The following is a 20,543-nucleotide window of genomic DNA, read 5'->3' on the forward strand; positions in this document are numbered from 1 at the left end:
AATCAGGTTTTTGTTCGTGTGCACAAAACGAGAGATGCATACCTGAGAGGAAAAAGGTTCATGTTGAGGAGAGAGTTCACACAGGGATTCAAACTCGATATACAAGTTTGGACACCTCATCACAAAGACTTGTTCTTTAAATATTTAGCATGTCCATCCTGGCAGGGAGACCTCTCCTCTGCTGCTGACCCTGTGTGTTTTTCCTCTCTCTCTCTCTCTCTCTCTCTCTCTCTCTTTAAAGAGGTTTCCAGTGCTCGGTATGCTAAGGGTTGTAAAAACATAAAAGGCAAGTTAAACAGGATTTTGAGCCGCAATCTAAAATCTTCAAGTCCATAAATGCTGAGTCACCCTTTTGACAAAAGCTTACACAACTACATTTACAATTTTGAGGGAAAAATTGGAAAATTCATCTTGGAGTCCATGAAATCTTAAAATTAGTATCAGAATTTTAATTATGTTACATTTTTAGTTTTTTTTTAGTTGGTTTCTGCAAAAACAAAAAAAAAGTCTGAATTACAGTCGAACCATTTTCTCGTAGTTTTGGAGTCTATGTCCGGGTTTCAGGGGCGCTGGTATCCTGGTGGTTAGAGGAGGCTGTCTTCATCCAGGCGGGTGGCACGGGTTCGAATCTGACCTGTGGCTCCTTTCTCTCCCTCCCTGGTCTCTGACTCTATCCACCTGTCCTTTCTCAAAATAAAGGTCCACAAAAAACACTTTAAAACAAGAAAAGAAAAGCTTACATGTAATCTTATTTGTAATTTTTCTCATACAGTCCTACTCTTCTTCATTTTGTATATAAATGACAATCTCCTCCATGATTTCATCAATGTATTTCACAGGGGTGATAAAATACTGTACAGAATGACATAATGTAAATGTGTACCTTTTCATTTTAAACTCCCGCCCTTTAATATTTAAAGTGCTTTTTCTTTTCTTTTTAGGTTGACATGGTTTGTTTGTTTTTATTTTAGAATCAGAGGCTTCAGTCTGATTCTAACACGTCTGCTGTCCATGTTTGGTCAGCATGTTGTTGTTGTCGAACTTTGGGATTCACAGTTTTGCCTCCATTAAAGTCGGCTCTCCTTTCCCAAACTTTGATCAGTGATATCGATGTCAGAGAGGACAGCGAGGTCGCTTTGGTCTTCACACATGGACTTGTTATGTCCCAAGAGTCAGACTTCTATTTTCATTTAGTCTTTCATAAAAACATCTTTTGCTGATTTTACGAGTCTCCACTGATATGTGTCTGTTCTTTTGTATCTGCCTGTGCGTCCTGCTGTTTTTTGTCAGATTTCATCATGTCATCTTTTTATGAAGTATTTTAAGTGGGGCGGCACTTTGCGGGAGAACAGACGGAAAATGAGCGACTTGCTAAATCTGCAACCATTTTTTTTATTTCATTTGATCAATATCGTTACATGCTGTACCCTGATAAATGAATCAAAATTAGCTACAAGCAAAAACAACTATTCTTGCATGCCTTCCTGGTTGCTATGTTCTGTTGTTATTTACAGCCTCTGCAGCTGGATGTTTCCGGCTCTTCCTCTTCAATTGTTTGCCTGTATAAACCCTTTGCAGCACATAAGAACTTTTGTCACACACGTTCAGCCTATAGGCCCCTAAAGGCCCCCTCGAATATATTTTTCCCCGATCAAAACAAGAGCCTCCAGAGCTCCTACAGCATCGGTTCCTGGACAGATGTATGCAGAATTCCTGATTTCATTCTCATTCTCTTGGCCTGTCACTTGTGAAAGGGGGAAGCAGCACAGAAAATAATCGGCAGAACATCCCATAAGTCTGAATGTGGGGGCAGCAGATGTGGGTGGGAAGGCGGGGGGGGGTCGACACTGGGCCTCCCCATGGCCCATCTGACTATTGTTCAGCACAGAGGCCATTTCTGTGGTTGCCTTAACAACCATAATACACTCTTATCCACGTCTTTGCCCTCATGGTAGAACACGCTCTGATTCATTTAACTTTATTGACAAGAAAATGAAAGGACAAACTCAAACATGTCTCAGGCCAAACGCGGACCTTCGCGCGCTCTTAGATGCCAAGACGCAGATGGAAAGATTTCATTTTCAGGTGCGCGTGGCAACACGCAATCACAATATTTTCATGGACCGTCTGGAAGATGTGAGCAGGTTTTCGAAGCAGACGAGTGAATACGGCTGAATACAGTTCAGGCAGAAGCTGTAGGGATTAGGAGTCTCTTTCAGCGGTCACAGAAGGCAGTCAATACATCCGAGGTCTGCGACCGTCTTTGTCAATGGCGGCTGTAAAACTACACTGAGGAGCCTGGAAAGCCCACCAGGTGTCTAATAGCCTCTGAGCCCCCCAGAAGAACGAGCACATTCACTGTCAAGTGTTTTATGCCGCGTGTTGCTTTTGTGCTCAGAGAAGTTTTTACAATCCGACCTCCGACTGCGCCTTTGAGACCTGTTTGCTTATGCTAAATGGGTCTTTAATTGATTGAAATGTAATGTTCAGAAACGTTCAGTGGTTTGTTTATTGCCTCTTCTGTCGCAGCATGTGTCAGTGATCCAGACAACGAGACAACTTGTGTTCTGTTAGCGTATCAATATAAAAAAAATGTATGAGCTTAAACTAACCAATACCAACCAACAATATGAACATCAGTCTGACTTTATGCTAAAGCAGCAAAGAGCTAGAACACATTTTGTTAGCTAGTTAGCTTGCTAGCTAGGAAGCTAGCTTTCTTAATGAACGTGCATCAGAGCGCAGGTAAAAGAAAGCTAAGTGCTCAGCTCTGTGGGTCCGGTAAGGCAGAACATTTGGGTTACATGTCGTGATATGGAAGCTACACGCTCTCAAAATGTTTTTATTTCATAAACTGAAAAGCGTTCCTGTGTTGATTTTATTTCTACTCTTTGTTCTCAGACTTTCGGACAATTTTGTTGTCTGTGAGTAAAGAAATGGGACTTCAGTTCAGACAGTATTCTGTCGTCACTTTCTCTTTATAGCCTAAGCTAGCCTGTGTGTGTGTGTGTGTGTGTGTGTGTGTGTGTGTGTGTTACCGTGGGTGTGTTAAATCATTAATGTTTCATCTGCACCATACTTTCTCCTGGTCACTTTGCCATCTGGCTGCACCTTCCACAAAAACTTAATCCATCAGTGTGACTGAGCACAACATGTGTCCTCCTGCTCCGTTAACCAACCAAAACAAAAACACTATCCATTTATTCAATGACACCGTGGGATTAGCTCGCTTTCACAGGTTTCTGAAGCTGTTAGCTAAATTAAAAAAAAAAAAAAATTTCTTCCTTTTTCTGTCATTTGAACATTAAGGAGAAACATAATTTCTTTTTTTAAATTTTTGACTTAATCTGTTTAATTTGTGATTTTTTTTTTGCCCCTTAGATTGATGTTGTCACACTTGGAAATAACCACATTTAACAAAAGTAGTTTGCAGCATTGTATGACTCAAAGTGCATTCTCAGAGGCTAATTAGAAGTGAGAGAGGACTGATATCCTGCAGGCCGTCCTGCTCATGCAGCACAACCCACCCTGTAAATGTTTATGGCCCCCCGGCACAGATTGCATCTCAGATTTGCGGGATTGGCCCCCTGTTGATTCACAGCTTGATGGTGACTGCAGAGCTCTCTCTTTATCTCTCTGTTTATTGTGTCTTAAAATTCTTCAAGTTTGACCTCTACATGCACAAATTTAACTATAACTTTTTTTTTTAAAAACTAAAGTTTGATTTTTTTCAGAAAAGTTGTGGAGTTTTTCTGCTCTTTAGAGTAACAGTCGTGAAGTTGTGATATTTGTTTTTGTACTTTCACTTGAATGTGTGACCTGAGCTCTGCAGGCGGCTTATTGTGCAGACTCATCATACTCTTCTTCTGTGATCAGAATAGAGGGTGAGAAGTGGACACAGCAGGGTCATCTTCATACAGTGAGTCCTTGTTAGCCCTCTCTAACACTCTATTGTTTATTGATGGTGCTGGTTGTCATAGTCATGCCATAACAAAAGCCTGACTATTGGTTGTGTTTACCTCTGCACAGGAACCACTGGGCAATTCCCCATTAAATTACAGCCATGTGTGGGCCACTGATCTCTCCCCTCACCCGCAAACCCCCCAACCAGCGACACAGACACACACTCACACAGAACACTGTTTTCCAGCGTTTGAGACTCCTAGCATATCTCAAAACCTGAAATAAATATCAACCTGAAGTATATCACAAAAAACATAAATAATATAAATATGAAGAGAAGATGTGCTATCCAGGACCTCATTTAAAAAAAAAAAAAATACACACGTTTGTTTATGCAAAGCTGTGGCACATAATTTCCTTCAGCCCTGACTCTCTCTGAGTCAATGGTGTGAGACAAATGAGCAGCCATCTTGTTATCTTTTAGGATACAGATCGAGTTTAAGGACCGAGTCTTTCATACTTCCTGTTTCACCCATGTGTGACATCCTGAGCCGGCTGAACTCTCAACATGCAAATGGACGTGTCCAATTTGTTTTTTTCTTATTTGGGTGCAGTCACCTTAAGTATTTAATGGTCTATGATGAAGAACAAGATGCAGGTTTATCTTTAGCTCACAGTATTTGTTACAGGAAGAAGGATGAGAATAAGGAGCCCTGATAAGTGTCATTTTCTGTCAACATTTTCAATCTATTCTCAACATCTGAATTTTTTTTTCTTAAAATGGAAAAAAAGAAAGTCTGGGGTCCAAACTGCAAACTTTTCATTCTGTTTAATTTAATAGGGACCGATACAATTTGTATATCGACCAACTGAAAACCGCACGCAGCAGTTGAGGGTTCAAATCCGACCTCCTCTGACCTTTGCTGCACGTCCTCAGTCGCCCTCAAATGACCAAAAAAAAATTGTCAAAAATGTTCAACAAATTTTTTGATGGAAAAGAAAAGTTAATTCGAGAATATTTTACCCTCTCATGTCGCTCACGTGTCCACACGTTGAAAAAACAGATCAGTTATAGATACATGTTTGTGTACAATATGTGTGACTCAGAACACTCAAACACACATTGTGATGTTGTAAGATTAACACATGTTCAACTGGGTGGGGGAGGACTTGACAGAAATCCAATATATTTACACTGTGTCCGCACATCTATCTCTTTATCTATGTAGTCAGTTGACCAGTATGGATGTAGGTGGCATGCAACATAACTCATAAAGCTGTTCAAACGACCCACACTGAATGTGTGAACAAAAAAAAAAACAATATTGGTCGAAGAGAAAAAAAAAACATTGAATACCTTTCACCTCGGTGCCCTCTCTCTCTATTCTAGGCTGCTGTTACCAAACAAAAGAACTAAATACATGCGTCCATGAAAAGGGGGACCATTATGAAAGGCTGTTTGCTGATCAATAATGAAAACAGTCTGACACTATAGTAATTGCAGTGAGCGTCCATACTTGTCTTTGCTGGATAATGCCATGTTTAGATGATTGTACAATCACTGGGAACAAAGAGGGGGAGGAGACATTTCTGTAGAGTCTTAGCTGTGCTGTCATAGAATAAAAAGTGACATTGATTGTCCTGATATGGCTCATATGAATGGAGAGAAAAAAAACAAGACAAAGGACATTTGGTAGAAACAACAAAATGTCAGCTGGGCTGTTTTTTTATTTCACTCTTTCCATGAGAATCAAACTTCTCCCTTTGTCCTCTGTGTGAGTTTAATGATGTTATTTATGACTACAAGGGAGGAAACGTTTTTTAAGAGGCACCTGAAGAAAACCAACAGAGGATAAAATAATAAAAAAAGAAGGATATGGGAAATTTCACTCCAATAGAAATCCTGCATGTCAATGAGCTCTGAAACTGCTCAACCATAAAGAGAGTGTTTGTGGTGAGAAATGAAGCGTCTTCAGGAAAATGCTCTCTGCTCGTTGTGCTCCTCCATGTTGGCGGTTAATTATTTGCAGTCTTAACACTTTCCATGCATGTGATTCAATGCGATGTCGCTGAGGATTGGCCTGATATCTCACCGTGAATGTTACAGGTTGTCGAGTTATTCAGTGTTTTCTACATATCTGCTTCTTCAATTGACACCGAGCCAGCGGCAGTGTATGAACGCATTAATGTCTTTATAGCATAAATCCATCTGTTCGCTGATTTTCTTCTTGACGCTTGTAGGTCATGCAGAGATGTCAGAGTTACTGTATGTTTTGGTCTCTCTCATAATCAGCTGAAAAACGTCTCACTGGAGCGTAGAGGAAAGTGCTTATAAGAGATCTGGTCTTGTTTCTGTCAACAGTCCCGTATTGTCACACTGATGTGAAATCCTTCCCAGGTTGTTTTCTGAGCCTTTCATCTTTTACTGAGTCCTAAAAAAACACGTGTTCAATTCACAATTCCTCAGCAAGTGTTGCTCTGTTATTGTTAGTGGACTGCAAGGTCGTTGTTAAACTCCGCAAATTACACATCTGAGAAGACCCGACGCCTCTCTATGTCCAGATGGGCTCTGGGGAGGGGGGGGAAAAAAGGGTCAGATTATAGAAAATAAAGACGGCCAGCTATGAGTGTGTTCACCTAAGACCTAAGATTCATTTTTGTCACACACAAACACGCACACACATTATTACCTGGTCAAGGACGCAGAATGTGCTATATGCTTTTTTTTCTTCTGCCCACTGCAACAAACTCTTTAAACATTTGTTGTCTCTTTTCTTCTCATATATTACATAACTGACCTTGACCAGCAAAATAATGAATATAGAGGACCTCAACAGCTAAGAAGCAGCTGAAGCTTTAACAAAAGGCAGAGGGGAGGAAAAAACATTTTATTACTGTGAACAGAATGAAAGACGATTTCATCGTATCTGTGAAACGATTCATCCAGGAAACGTTGCTGTATTTATCCAACACTTCTTCACACATTGAATCATTTTTTAATAAAGGACCAATCATATGGTTGGTCATCTTTTTCCTTTCTGGTTCCCACACATGCACGTTTACGAGCGCACACAGTTTGACTTGTTTAGATTGAACGGAGAAGAAACAGCGTATTCAAGCATCGTTTCTTATTGGGGCAATAAAGCGTCTAGACAGCACTCCCCCCCCCCCTGCTCTTTCTCTCCCCCCCCCCCCCCCCCCCCCCCCTTCAGCCTGGCCCTTTAAGAGCATTTGTTTATCTGAATATATTGGCTTGTCTTTGTCTTAGTCTCACACTTATCAGCTGTGGCGTTATATAGCACGTGCTGAGACATTTTAGGCAGAAATGGGAGGGGGGAAGGACATTATCAGGATCCCTGTGTCATTTACTTCACACTTTCTAATCATGGATTCAAATTATAATTTTCACATTAACATTGCAGCTAATGACATTTCAATCCAAGCCGAAGTTTGAGCTACTTTTATTAGCTTTTTATTATATCTAATTTATCGTTTTTTTGTGCAAAGTGACAAAATGAAAACAAATTAAAAGAAAGTTGGCAGGAGGGAGACTGATTACGTAAATGCTCTCCTTTAGTTGATCACATATTCACATAATGATCTTCTTCTGTTGTTTTCTACGGAAGCCCAAAGGGGGAAAATACAGTCAATATGTTATAATGCAATCCAGTCTTCAGCTATTTCCAGTCATCTCGACTTTAACATGTTGTTATTTTAAGATAATGATGCTGTGATAATAAGTTGATCAATGAGCTCATGAGAATCAACTGAAAATAGCTTATTAGCAAAAGGAAAACTAGCATCATTATCCCGGGATTATGTGATAAATAACTCCAGAATTATAAATCCAAAACCTGAAACGTGTTCTTCATCACATGAAAACTTGTAAATTAGAATATGTTACTGCGTGTCCTCTTTGGGCTTCCGTAGCTTCCACTGTTAATATTCATTTTTTATAATTTTAGCATATTTAGCCAATTTCTTGAATAATCCGTGCTTTATACATTTTTTTATTCAGCCTTGATGTGCGCTTGGAACAAAGCTTTATTTCTTCAAAACCTATTGAAATAACTTATTTAATTCATATCTTATTTATTCTTCTACGTGTTCAAACAACCGAATGATTCATAAAGTATTTCTGATTTCTTAATCTGATTATGATTTGCTGCCAAATGTTTGTCGATGTCAACTCTCTCTTCGTTTAACCAATCAGAAATTGTTTCACATATCTTTTACATTGCATCGGACACACTCAGCGCCCCCTACAGGAAAGGAGTACTTGATTTTGACAGTTTGTTGTGTGTTCTGGGTTCAACCTTGCTATATTGATGTGCAGCACATTTGCTGTTAAAGGCAGGGGTGCGAAATTCTGGAAAGCTTGCATGATCTGAAAAGTAACTCCTCTGTCTAATCCCGACCCCTCCCCTGCTTAAAACGCCACGCCCCCAACACACACACACACGGGATTACAGCTGTTATGTCACAGAGCGGAGCGAGGACCTCAGCTCATCACTTTCCACTTTATTCAACTTGTGTTGTGCTTTATGGAAAGCGAATAAAAACATATATGACAACATAAAAGAGAGCAACCATGCCTTTCAGACCCTTCAACCCCTTCAGTTGATGCCATCTGTATGAGAGCGTTTTGAAGGGTAATCCCGCATATTCTCTGCTTATGTCTTTCTCTTCTTGTCCTGTTCAGTTTCGGTGGTCATTTGAGCTAAACATTCCCCGCCATCCTCCGTGAGAGACAGAAAGAGTAGAGAGCGCTGAGGAAGGCATTTGACCTTACCATACCTTCCACTCCGACCTCACGACTGTGATAGGTCGGATTTTTCGCAGGATTACAGAATTAGAAGTGACCACTCTTCTTCAGGGCAAAGGATCTATCGATTACTGTCAGGGGTTAAATATCATTCAAATGAAAAAAAAATATATATATATTTGCATTTGTTCTGGACTTTTGCTTGTGTTCTTGAATTTGCAGCAGGTTTCTCCAGCCGTAAATCTTTTTGACTATTACATGTCGCCCCTCCCCTTTAAGCACCTTTAAACATGTCTGCAGAGGACTGCTCCTGTTGTTTTAAGTCCTTGAAGAATTAAGCTTAGAGGGCGTATACTGCATGTTGCCATTAACTTGTGTTATTTAAGTCGATGTGATAAGTGCAGCCAGAAGACATGAATAAATGCTCATTATTCACGCACGTGTGTGTGTGCTCACAAAATCCAGGCAACAAGGCAGGTGGGCCGCAAAGAGACTGGACACATCTCCAGTGTCAATGTGCTGCTTCACTTAGCATATCATAAATCTTGTACCCAAAATAGATTTGTTGTTTCACTCTTGTTTTCTACTCTCTTCTTTTATTTATTTACCACAATATTGAACCTCTTTAAAACCTGCTTTGCAATAAACCTTTCATCCTTTTTTTTTTTTTTTTTTTAATTGCAAATGTCTCAAAACTTTGCTTTTATCTTGTGGAGTCCACTTTCATATAACAGGAGGCGACACCAGCTCAAATGAAGGTTTTTCCCATTTTTTGTGACTCATCTGGGATGTAAAGTGAATTTCCTCGACTGTCTTTGCTCCTCTGTTTTAACATCAACCATCTGCTTCGCCTCTTTATTTCGTCACATCAGCCTCGGCATGTGTTCATCTGGCTGATGTTGTCATTATGGCTGACCTGGAGCAGTATACCTCTGGGCCGAATTGTTGCAAAGACAAGACAAACATATAATCTCTCTCAGAGTCAATGAGGCTTGGTTACAGCTTACATCTTGGCTGAACCCGGTGATGTGACGTGTTGTTATTCTTTACTTTTACCTGCATTCACAGCAGTCAAGTCAGTCGGTTTGTAAGGAACGACACTTTGGAGCAGACTCAGGGCAGCTGGTGAAGATTAAAAAAGTGGAAAATTTACAATTCCTAGTCACAACCATGGATGAACACAAATCACCTTAAATAAACTGTTTTTTATGGTTATTTCATGTTTGGTACTTTTTTTCAGTAGCTGAAATGTCTTGCAATCGAATGTCAAAAAGAGCTGAGTATTTTCAACCTTCATCATTTTACTTCCTGAAAATAAAACTAGTAAAACTATCATTCACACATGTACTGATGAACAATGATTCCCTGATTGTTTGGCTATTGAAAAACAACACGAGTACTAATAACTGAAAATGTATTTGAAGAGATAAATGTGTACATTATGTGCCTGAAGTAAAATCACTGATTCATAACAGCGAAGCTGCAAGAGGACATTATTTTTATTACGATCTGTTTTATCTGAACGTGTTTAACAGCATGCATACAGAACCATTGTATAATAAAAAAAAAAAAAAAAACACTTGTATGTGTTTAAGGCTATGACCCGGATGAATCCATACAACTACATGTATGTAACACGCCTGTGTGTGGCCATGACGACCCTGAGGAAGCTACAGGCGAAACACAATAAAGTGTCAGAGCACAGTTAACCTGTGCAGCCTATATTTCAAATATCATGGAGCCGGCTGCAGAAACAGAATTGCACCCTCTTCATTTAAAGGTGGAAAATCACAACAATCTGGAGTATGCTCTATGAACAAAAGCAAGAGCATTTCAGAATCAGTGGACGTGTTTCGGAGGCTCCACCAGTTTACGTCCCTGAAATGTAATCTACTTCAACTTTGGACTGTTTTGGAGTATAAATGCACATTAAGACCCTTTTTTTTTTTGGAAACAAAATACCAATAAATCCATACATTTCTCAACCAAACATTAGAGGAAGATAAAGGAACATCTGTACATTATTAGGCTATGATACAATACAAAGGACTCACTTTTCTTTAGATTCATCATATTTGTCTGCATTACTTTGAGTCTGGAGGTAAAAAAAAAAATGAATTTAAAGGGTTTGGCACCATGCAAACCTGAAAAGTCAGTAAACACACACATCACTGTTTCAGGTGTTGAGTCATGAAAGAACAACACAATGGCCCCCAGAGATATTCTTATTTATTTGCGACATGCCCTCAGGCTTGAAACCGCTTCAAACCATCATATTTAATGCAAGTAGCAAATAAATAAATAAGAAGATCTTTCAGGTCCACGGTGTTGCGCGTCTTTGCGCATCATCACCATGAAAACCGTTTTAAAAGAAAGTTGCACGGTCAGAAAACAAACACTTGTATGAGTGTGTTTTGATATAGTAGGCTACATGAGAGGACTTTTTCTACACGTATCCGGGTTTACTTCGTCATTCCTGTATTTTGATTATTAGTGCGACAGACTGTACGCGGCTATTCTGGACTATTCCGTCTGAATGATTTCGTGCTCGTCCTCCACTGTTGCTGTTTATAAGCTTTTTTTTCTTCTTCTTCTATTCATGAACAAGGAAAAAGAGCGATGAGTTGGGTGTTATTGAGCCTGCCTCCATCCTGCGCTCCGTCCACTCGCAGGGCTCCTCCCGCCCCCTCCTGCTCCTCCGCTCCGCTCATCAATAGGGAGCCCATTTGAATAATGTGTGAGCGCTTGGACTGGAGCCAATCAGCTGTCAGAGGACCGTGATAAATCGCAATGCATTATTGATAATAATAATTACGGTGACATGCGCATTTCTACTTGAGAGGGGGTTAATTTTCCAAGCCCTGAAGAATTTGTTGAAGAAGGGGAGGAAAATTGTTTGCAACTCTTTTTGCTCCCGATGGTTGCACCATGTCGAGGCGTAAGCAAGCCAAACCGCAGCAGATCAACTCCGACGAGCCTGCTTCGTTAGGAAATGGTAAGTTTACGCACGAGATTATGAGAGAGCTGGTTAACCCAAAAAAAAAAAAACTTTACCCTTAGCCCGGCCATGCCGTGTGGAGAGCTGTGGATGTTTTATCTCAAAGTTTGGGGGGATGACTTCTCCAGTGTTTCTGTCGCTCTTTGACCTGTTGCTGTCCATTTGAGTTGAGCAGGAGGATAAAAAGGTAACGCTGCAGAAGGACAGGATACTGTGAGCGACGAGAAATACTGTTTAACACTATACAGGTGTTCAAACGAGGGTCAAATGTTACATTGTAAGCTTTGAGGCTTTCTTTCATCAGAGAGGTGAAACCGTTCAGTGAACGAGCTGCATCCTTTTTGCGCATTTGTAACTTTTTCTCGTCTTTTGTGGTTGGGTTCATTCACAAATAACCCAGAATCTTTGACTTGTAGGTTTTTACTTCTCATTACGGCCAAACTATTAGAACTTTAAAAAAATAATAATAATAATTTCACACCGTGCATTTTGATACTAGTCGATTGTTGGGTAAATTGAAGAATGTGGTGAAAAGTTTGCCACGGTTGTTAAAAGGCGTTTTTATGTCCACTCACCAAAAGCTCTCATTTATCATGACGCATCATTTTTCTAATAACACTGTATTCTATGTTGATCCGAGTTTAAATGCTTGTTTCAGTTATTGGATGTGTTAACGTTTAATGACTATGCGCCTTGAATTAGTTGAATCAAATGTAATCTATTTAAATATTATTTTTTTTTACATTTGTGGTATTGATGTTTTTAGTTTTAATTTGTGCGCAACTGTTCGACCCTATTCAGTGTTTGAAACAAAGGTGCCCCTAAAAACAGTATGAAATGTGACTCTGGAGTAAGCTGACCTAAAGGCAATAAATCCCCCAGTTTAATGCATGACTGTTTCCTTTCGTACATATGTGGAGAGGTGGGGGATGGAGTAGTGGCCTTTTTGTGGAGGCTTGCTGGGTGGGGGTGCGTTTTTTGGTGTTGCCATATGCAGACCTCACCTTGTGATTGAGGAAACTCTGCTGACACGATGTGAAGAGAGACTCGGCTCAGCTTAAAGCGTACCTGGCTTCTGAAGATGGCTGTTTTTGTAAAATGCTAAATATGATGTGCCATACAGGCTCGTGAAGTGAAATGTTTAGCCTAGCCTGACCTCGTGTCATATACATCCCCTCCTAACGGTGATCACGTACAGGTCATGCGCCGTCAAGTGGTAAACCAGAGAGTTGCCTCATTTTATTTACTTCATCCAAGTTTGGATATTGTTCTGCGGTTTGGGAACAAAGTATTCCCCGTGTTAACATAGTCTATACTCCTTTTATCAACATTGATTGTATTAAGATAATCATGGGAGAGCTGGATGTGAGATGTGGGTGGGTTTAGTCTCTTACAGATCAAAATGTAATTCAGTTTGCAGGCGCCCCCCCCCCCCTCCCTTTCTGTAACACCGCTTCAGTGCCTCCTGGTGAGCAATTAACAAGTCCAACAGTTTCCTTGGGCATATGCAAACAGGTGGTCTCCCCCCTTTTCTTTGAGGCATTAGCATTTAACAATACACCCAGTTGTGAAATGGCCTCTTGGTTAGCAGACAAATTAAAATGCACACTTGGAGCACTTAAAGTTTTTCACAAGCTGTGAAACTGCTTAAAGGTATCAACATTGAATCAACCCATCCCCCCCTTCTCACTTTACGTTTAAAGCCAATGTTTGAAATGTGAATGAAGTCAAGTAGTTTCCTGGCCTGCTCAGTTCCACAAAAACTTAGTAGAAATGTGATTGCTTATATTGAACCTAGATTTCCTTTAAGTGTATTTAACTCTTTAAATGATCATACGTTCTTACTATCATGTGTCACTCATTGAAACAGAGCTGTTTTTTAACAAGTGCTAGATAGCTTTTTTTTTTTTTCCAGAAACACTGTAATTTAATGCCAGAGGCTCTTTGTCTCCCTGGACATTGTTCTGGGCAATGTCAAAGGTAGATGATTGCCCTCTGCTGGCCTTGTTTACAATAGCCACATTGTGGCTTGCAGTGAGTGGATCTTCTGATGCAATGCACACAATTTAAGCCTCAAATAAAAACTAATAGTAACACAGTGTGGGAAAGCTTTTAGGAGCATTAATTAAATTCCCTTCTAAAAGGGGACATAATACTCAACAGAAGGACCAACAATAATGGTGCATTTGTTTAGTGTAGAATGAAAATACCAACAGGAAAATATTAAATTCCTTTTCATGGAGAAAAAAAAAGCATCTTACTCATTAACTTCCACTTTCTGCCAGACAAAGTTTAACAAGTGGATTCCAATGTACTGCGACATTTAAAAACAATACTTTTTATTGAATTCTAATTTTGTCGTTTTACATTTTTGGGATGGTTAAAATGCATTAATTTTTTTTATTTTTCTCTCCTCAGGGGTTCTACAAGGTGATCAAGCTGAGGAATCTGGAAGTGAAGTGAAGAGGTTCAGAATGGACGAGACCAGAGTCTGCAGCAAGTGTTGTGCAGAATTCTTTGATGAAGAAGAATTTCTTGAGCATGAGAAAAATTGCACTAAGAGTCAGCAGGTGGTCATTATGAAGGACGGAGATGGCAATGAAGTATCGGAGGAATATTCCCAAGGCTCTCCTGAAGGCCTTACGAGTGACCACGATGAGAGCCATTCCAGCAGCCACTCCTTATCAAACATCAACACAGACCATCATGAAAGAACAGAGGAGGAGTCCAGCATCAGTGCAGAGGACTTGGTACAACAGGATCAGGCAGATATGTCTGTAAGCCCCGAGGCTTTCCATCCCTCAAACAAAATGCAAAATTCAAATGTCACCCTTGAAGCCATGGCAGACACTAAAGTGGCTGTATCCCAACATTCATCAAACAATGCATCTCTGGCCACAACACAGGAGGCCCTGCAGACCATCCCTATGATTTTGGAACAGTTGGTGTGCCTTCAGCAACAGCAGCTACAACAAATCCAGCTCACGGAACAGATTCGGATCCAAGTAGCCATGATGACTCCACAGAGTCTCCAGACATCAGTAGGGGCAGTTATGGACCCTCTGAAAGCCCTTGGTGCACATCTTTCGCAACAGCTGTCCACTGCAGCAGCTCTGATAGGAAAAAGGACCGGAAGTCAGACCCTTTCTCTTGAGGCAATGAAACAAGGTAAATTACCTCTGCCTGCTGTAATCCCAGCCTCTCTGCCTGGAGGATTGGGTTCAGCAACCTCTAAAACAGACATTTTGAAGGGCATGCCAGACCTCGCCAGCCGTCTTCCTGCACTTCTGCCACAGTCGTCTGGTGTCATGGGTTTCCCTGGCACCTTCAGCAGTATCCAAACAGGAATGGACCCTTCCAAAAAAGTAAAGACGAAGATGCTAACCCAACCACAAGAATCAAAGAATGGGGACTCCTTATACAAGCACAAGTGCAAGTACTGCGGAAAAACCTTTGGCAATGACAGTGCTCTCCAGATTCACTTGCGTTCTCACACCGGTGAGAGACCCTTCAAGTGTAACATTTGTGGAAACAGATTCACAACCAAAGGAAACCTTAAAGTGCATTTCCAGCGGCATAAAGACAAATATCCTCACATCGGCATGAACCCACATCCTGTGCCAGAACACCTTGATAGTATTCCCACCAGCAGTGGCATTCCCTTTGGCATGTCTGTCCCCTTTGATGAGTCCAACATGACTGAAATGAAGCCCATGCTAGGCCATCCTGGTGCTGGTTTCCACCCATCACCCATACCAGGATTGAAAACTACATTTGATAGCTTTGCAGGGGACCCGTTTTCCCAAAGACCCTCCCCATCGGCAAGTGATGGCTCCCCTACAGTTTCCTCTAATATGTTTGGCCAAGCGACCGGACTAGATCCCAATCACAAGGATGCTAAAGAGCTACTTAGTGCCCTGCATCAGATGAATGGCAGTGCCCTCCCAGGAGAGCAAAGCTCTGGAACTGCAAAGCTCCAGCATATGGTGGATTGTCTGGATAAGAGAACCAACGACCCAAACGAATGTGTCATCTGCCATAGGGTGCTCAGCTGCCAGAGTTCACTGAAGATGCACTATCGTACACACACGGGTGAGAGGCCTTACAAGTGCAAAATCTGTGGCCGAGCATTCTCCACCAAAGGTAACCTCAAGGCCCATTATGGAGTGCACAGGGCCAACACTCCTCTCAAAATGCAGCACTCGTGTCCCATCTGCCAGAAGAAGTTCACCAATGCTGTGGTTCTTCAGCAGCACATTCGTATGCACATGGGCGGCCAGATCCCCAACACCCCAGTGCCAGAAAATCAATTTGAAGAGGCAGAAGGAATGGAGTCGTCACTTCCAGAAGAGACCCCTGTGGAAACCAACGGATTTGAAGCTAGCTTGGAGGATCACGAGACAGAGCTGAAGCCCCAGACATCAAACCACCATTCAGATTCTTTGCCCTCAGCCTCGGAGGAAAAACCACAAATTCATGCTGCACCTGCCACATTTTCGAGTCTCGATGTCCTGAAGAATCTCACGTCTGCTCTTGCACTGAAACGACAGAATAGCACCACATCAGAAAGTGAGGGAACTGCCAAAGATTCCCCTTTGGCTACGAAAGAACAGGAGTATCAGAATGGCCACAGTCCTACAGTCTCCGACTCCACTATGTCCCTTAATTCCCCATCACCAGTAAACACCAACATTAGTAGCTGCAAATCTCCTGAGTCTGCTGCTGAGGCATATGCACGCAATATGCCAAAACCTGAGCCAGATGCTGGTGTTCAAGGTGGCAATGAGTCGGGTGGAGCCCTCGACCTCACAGCATCCAGCAGCTTCACTCCCAAACCAATCAAAGAAGAACCCATTATTCCATTGACAAACGGAGACTATGGTGAGTTTATTCATTCAGAGGGAAGTCTTTGGTACAAGATGTCGTGTAAGAGTGCTATGATCTAAATACCTAGCCTCTGTTCCAACAGTTCCAAGCAACATGTCCTTCATGAGGGTGCCATCAAGTCTGGCCAGTCTGGAGATGAAGATCCCTTCAGAGAATCCTTTGGGCCCTCACGGTTTGTTCAGCTCCCACATGCCTCAGGGAACATCCATGCCCTCCTCTATCTCTTCTGCGCCGAGACGATCATCCAAACAGCATGTGTGCCACGTTTGTGCCAAGAACTTCTCTTCTGCCAGTGCCTTGCAGATCCATGAGCGCACTCATACTGGGGAGAAGCCTTTCGCCTGCAACATCTGTGGCAGGGCGTTCACCACAAAGGGAAATCTGAAGGTACGTCATCGTCTGACAGTGTCGATGAATACGTCTACGTTAAATGAGGAATCCGGAGAAGGTTGTAGTAATTGTTTCTCGTGTTTAGGTACACATCGGCACTCACATGTGGAACACAACATCCCGGCGTGGCCAGCGTCTCAGTCTGGACAACCCCATGGCACTGATGGCAATGAGCTCCGAGGCCAAGATGTTGCCAGAGATGATGCAGGCCCCCAAAGAACTGGTTGCTCCACAGATGAATTTTGACCCCTCCATGTGGAACCAGTATGCCGCTGCCTTCAGTGGTGGCCTAACCATGAAGACCAATGAAATTTCTGTGATCCAGGGTGGTGGCATCCCAATCCCTGGGAGCCCTGCCGGTGGACCTCTTATAGGCTCCACTGGAGGTCTTGTGAAGATGGATGGTTCCCATTCTGGCTTGCCTGCCTCCATGGCTGAGATTGAGAAAAACAGTTCGGACAGTGTGCCAAAATCGCAGTTCCCACATTTCATGGAGGAGGGTAAAATTGCAGTTAACTAGGCTTACCACCCTAGTTTTTGAATGTGTTCGTTTTGACTGAGGTACAAACAGAGAAAACCTTGTAGAATTCAGCCGAGATTGTTTGACCTTCCAAGTAACTGCATTGCAGCTCTCTCTCCTCCTGATCTGAATGATTCGCAAGTGTTATTTTTGTAGTTGAACTTGATATAACTACTGTAGTTTTATTTTATATAAACATATGCGGGTATTTTTTTTTTTTTTTTTTCCTGTGACTTTTTTGTTTTGCTGTCTATTCACAAGTTTGAATGTATAATTTACTTGAAACTGCTTTATTTCAGACTCTCTCCTTGATACTTTTGAAGGATTTAGACAAAGAAACTTTCAGGGCATGACTTTTAACGGACACCTGTTCTCTGTGTTCAGAAATAATGGTGTAGTTTACTGTATGTATCTATGACTACTTTCCCTCCTGTTGTGTGCCATAGATTTTTACAACATTGTACATTTTTGTCGAGGTTAATGTCATTTGCATGTCTCATCTTGAAGGGGCTTTTGATCCGGTTTAGAGATTGGTCCAGTATCTTGTCTATTAAATAACATTTTCAACAACTCTGTAATTTCAGTTACACGTTCGTGTGACATTAGTTGTAGGATACAAAAGTGAATCGTTAATATATTTTTGCCAAGTGCCTAACCCCTAACATACATGCTTTGCTACATGTCTTTCGATGCATCACACGGTTAAGAAGATTCTGTAAGACTAAACATGACAACATGCTACATAGTAAAACACGCTAATCAAAGTCACCATATTCCACTTTATCTGTTGTTACAGTTTGCTGAGGTCCGAGGGCTTTTATATACTTTTATGGGCTCATGCCTGCACTTTATTTCAGGTTGAACATATATTTACATTTCACTGCTTTTTTTATCTTAATTGAGGAACAAGGAAAGGGCAAATCAACAATCTTGTGTACTAACTGTAACAATTCTTTTACACAGCCAAATAACTTGATTTTCTGTCTTTTGGTCTCGGTTTTCTTATGAACTCGTAGCATCATTAATTTATTTATAATCCACAAAATGCTTGAGTTTAGGGGGTAAGTTCTACCTCGTTTAGATTTCAGTCGTCCTCCAGACCCCCTACGCTCAACACAACACTGTACATTTTTCTGATACATTCTTGTATACGTGAAAAGATTTTTCATTCTCAAACTGCTGGGTTGAACAGTAATGAATGTATCACTGGACACTTTACACAACTCAGAATGGTCAGAGTACTTTGTTGGCCCCTGCTGTACATTCCTTTATCGATATGCATTTGCCAAGTTGTGCCTTTCTTTAGCAAACCATGTCAAAACTGCTTTCAAGTTGTCTCTACAATTCAAGTAATGTTGAGCCAATTTGCCCTGTTTACAATGTAAATGTTTTTTTTGTTTGTTTTTCAAATGTTTCCTTCACCTCCGTGTTTTCTGATTTTGAAAAATAAAATCAAGGTGAGTTTTTCAGTATTTTTCCTGTCATTACTTACTCAGGGAGATGATTGCCAAATCATTTTTAATCATTGCTGAAAGTAGCTGGGGAATGTTTTTTTTTTTAATTCTGTCCATAGCTACTGAGACGTACCTTGGCTTGTCCCCACACTTATTTCTATGCAGCTTTGAATGCACATAATATCCCTAATTTACATAACTTGACCTTCAGATGACTTAAGTGAGTTATTTTCTTGCCTCCTCATTACCCATCAGACGCCATTAATCCCCTGAATTTTGCATCCCAAACAAAAATCTATTTGCATCTGCAGCTGAAGGTTGTTCTCTAATCATGTGTCCACAACCTGTGTCAGGTCAACCATACAGTGGCCTATCCCTTACTATTATGGCATAATGCAATTCTCTGCACATTGTCATAATAGGTCACTTGAACTGGAAGCTGGCATACAGGGGGTAAGAGGAAATACAATGACTAGAAACTGCAGTAAATACACGTGTGATGTACACGATAATAAAATGTTTTCTTATAACTTTGAATTTGATGCAATCAAACTAGCAATGCTGCTTTCTAGGAATATTCAACACCTGTACATTTCCCCAAGTGTGGACCCCTTGATTGCATAATATTGAAAAGGGGTTTTTTAAAATGTATGTGCAACAGATGGCTAATATATAAAAAATGGTTTCAGCTTTACTCTTATATGCCAACCACTTTCTAATCTACACTGATGCAAACACTCGGGAATTACCTCATCCCAGCGAAACTTTCCAGAGGCTCAAGCTAAAGTCTTACAGGAGATCCATAGGCTTCCTATATTTCTACTCACATGTACCTATTCTAGTAGAGAAACTTTTTAACATTAATCAGTAGGCCTAGTTACCCTAAAACTGCAAATGAAGATGGATGGGGATGTGGCCATCACCAGAAATAAGCTAATTTGATGGTTTTTGACCCAAACTTCACTTATCAAAACTCGAGCAACCCTCGATATCCAAAATACATACAGCTTTTAATTTGTTCTTAATCACCCAATAGTGTTTGTATTGTGTTCGAAGTAAACATTTATGTTTACATTTAGGCTTTTTATTCTGTATTATTATCGTGGACGGAGGAAGAAGGGCTGGGATGGCATTTCATTCTGCACAGTGGAAAACAAAGACTTATTCTACTGAATGTATTTCATGGTTTATGTCTGATGTGAATAATGGCGTTTGTCTTTCTGCATGGCTTCCACACAGTAAAGAGTCCAAGACAAATCTCTAACTTTGGGACACAATAAAGTTCATCTTGAATCCTGCAAGTTTCTTGGTTTGTCATTGACTGTGGGACACTGTAGCCTGTGTTCAATGTATTTTGATACACAATTTATTTTTAATGTATTGATTAATAAACATTTCAGGTGACCCATATGGGGCCCCAATGTTTAGAAAGCCTGGGCTAAATTGAATATGAACAACAACTTATATATAAATTAATATGAATTACAAATACAGACTTGTAACTCAACATATTAGAATTTCCAACTTAATGTTATTCCACCATGCAACAGAACATTAAATAATTTATTCAGTCCTGTAAAAATAGAAAGAAATTTTTTGAAATATTTTATTTGAGATGGGTCAGTG

At 40.8% G+C, this 20,543-nt stretch overlaps 1 protein-coding gene across 2 annotated transcripts; it reads left to right on the top strand.

The window, feature by feature from the left end:
- The first annotated feature begins 11,414 nt into the window (after positions 1–11,414).
- On the top strand, positions 11,415–18,932 carry sall4 (spalt-like transcription factor 4). Of its 2 annotated transcripts, none has more exons than XM_079359403.1 (4): positions 11,415–11,663; positions 14,085–16,547; positions 16,636–16,940; positions 17,029–18,932. In XM_079359403.1, the coding sequence occupies exons 1-4, from the start codon at positions 11,597–11,599 to the stop codon at positions 17,461–17,463; spliced, it is 3,270 nt and encodes a 1,089-aa protein (XP_079215529.1). In that variant the 5' UTR covers positions 11,415–11,596; the 3' UTR covers positions 17,464–18,932. The 2 variants fall into 2 exon arrangements, with proteins under 2 accessions (XP_079215529.1, XP_079215530.1); XM_079359404.1 differs by lacking the exon at positions 11,415–11,663 and adding an exon at positions 11,756–11,853.
- Positions 18,933–20,543: the final 1,611 nt, after the last annotated feature.

The sequence above is a fragment of the Symphodus melops genome (genome assembly GCF_947650265.1).
Source record: "Symphodus melops genome assembly, chromosome: 13".
In the NCBI taxonomy this organism is placed as follows: domain Eukaryota; kingdom Metazoa; phylum Chordata; class Actinopteri; order Labriformes; family Labridae; genus Symphodus; species Symphodus melops.

Bases quoted from the DNA above. Each gene is read 5' to 3' on its own strand.
- sall4 (XM_079359403.1), top strand. From the start codon at position 11,597: ATGTCGAGGCGTAAGCAAGCCAAACCGCAGCAGATCAACTCCGACGAG. The intron at 16,548-16,635 runs GTGAGTTTATTC...CTGTTCCAACAG, and splicing joins ATTGACAAACGGAGACTATG to TTCCAAGCAACATGTCCTTC. The intron at 16,941-17,028 runs GTACGTCATCGT...TCTCGTGTTTAG, and splicing joins CCACAAAGGGAAATCTGAAG to GTACACATCGGCACTCACAT.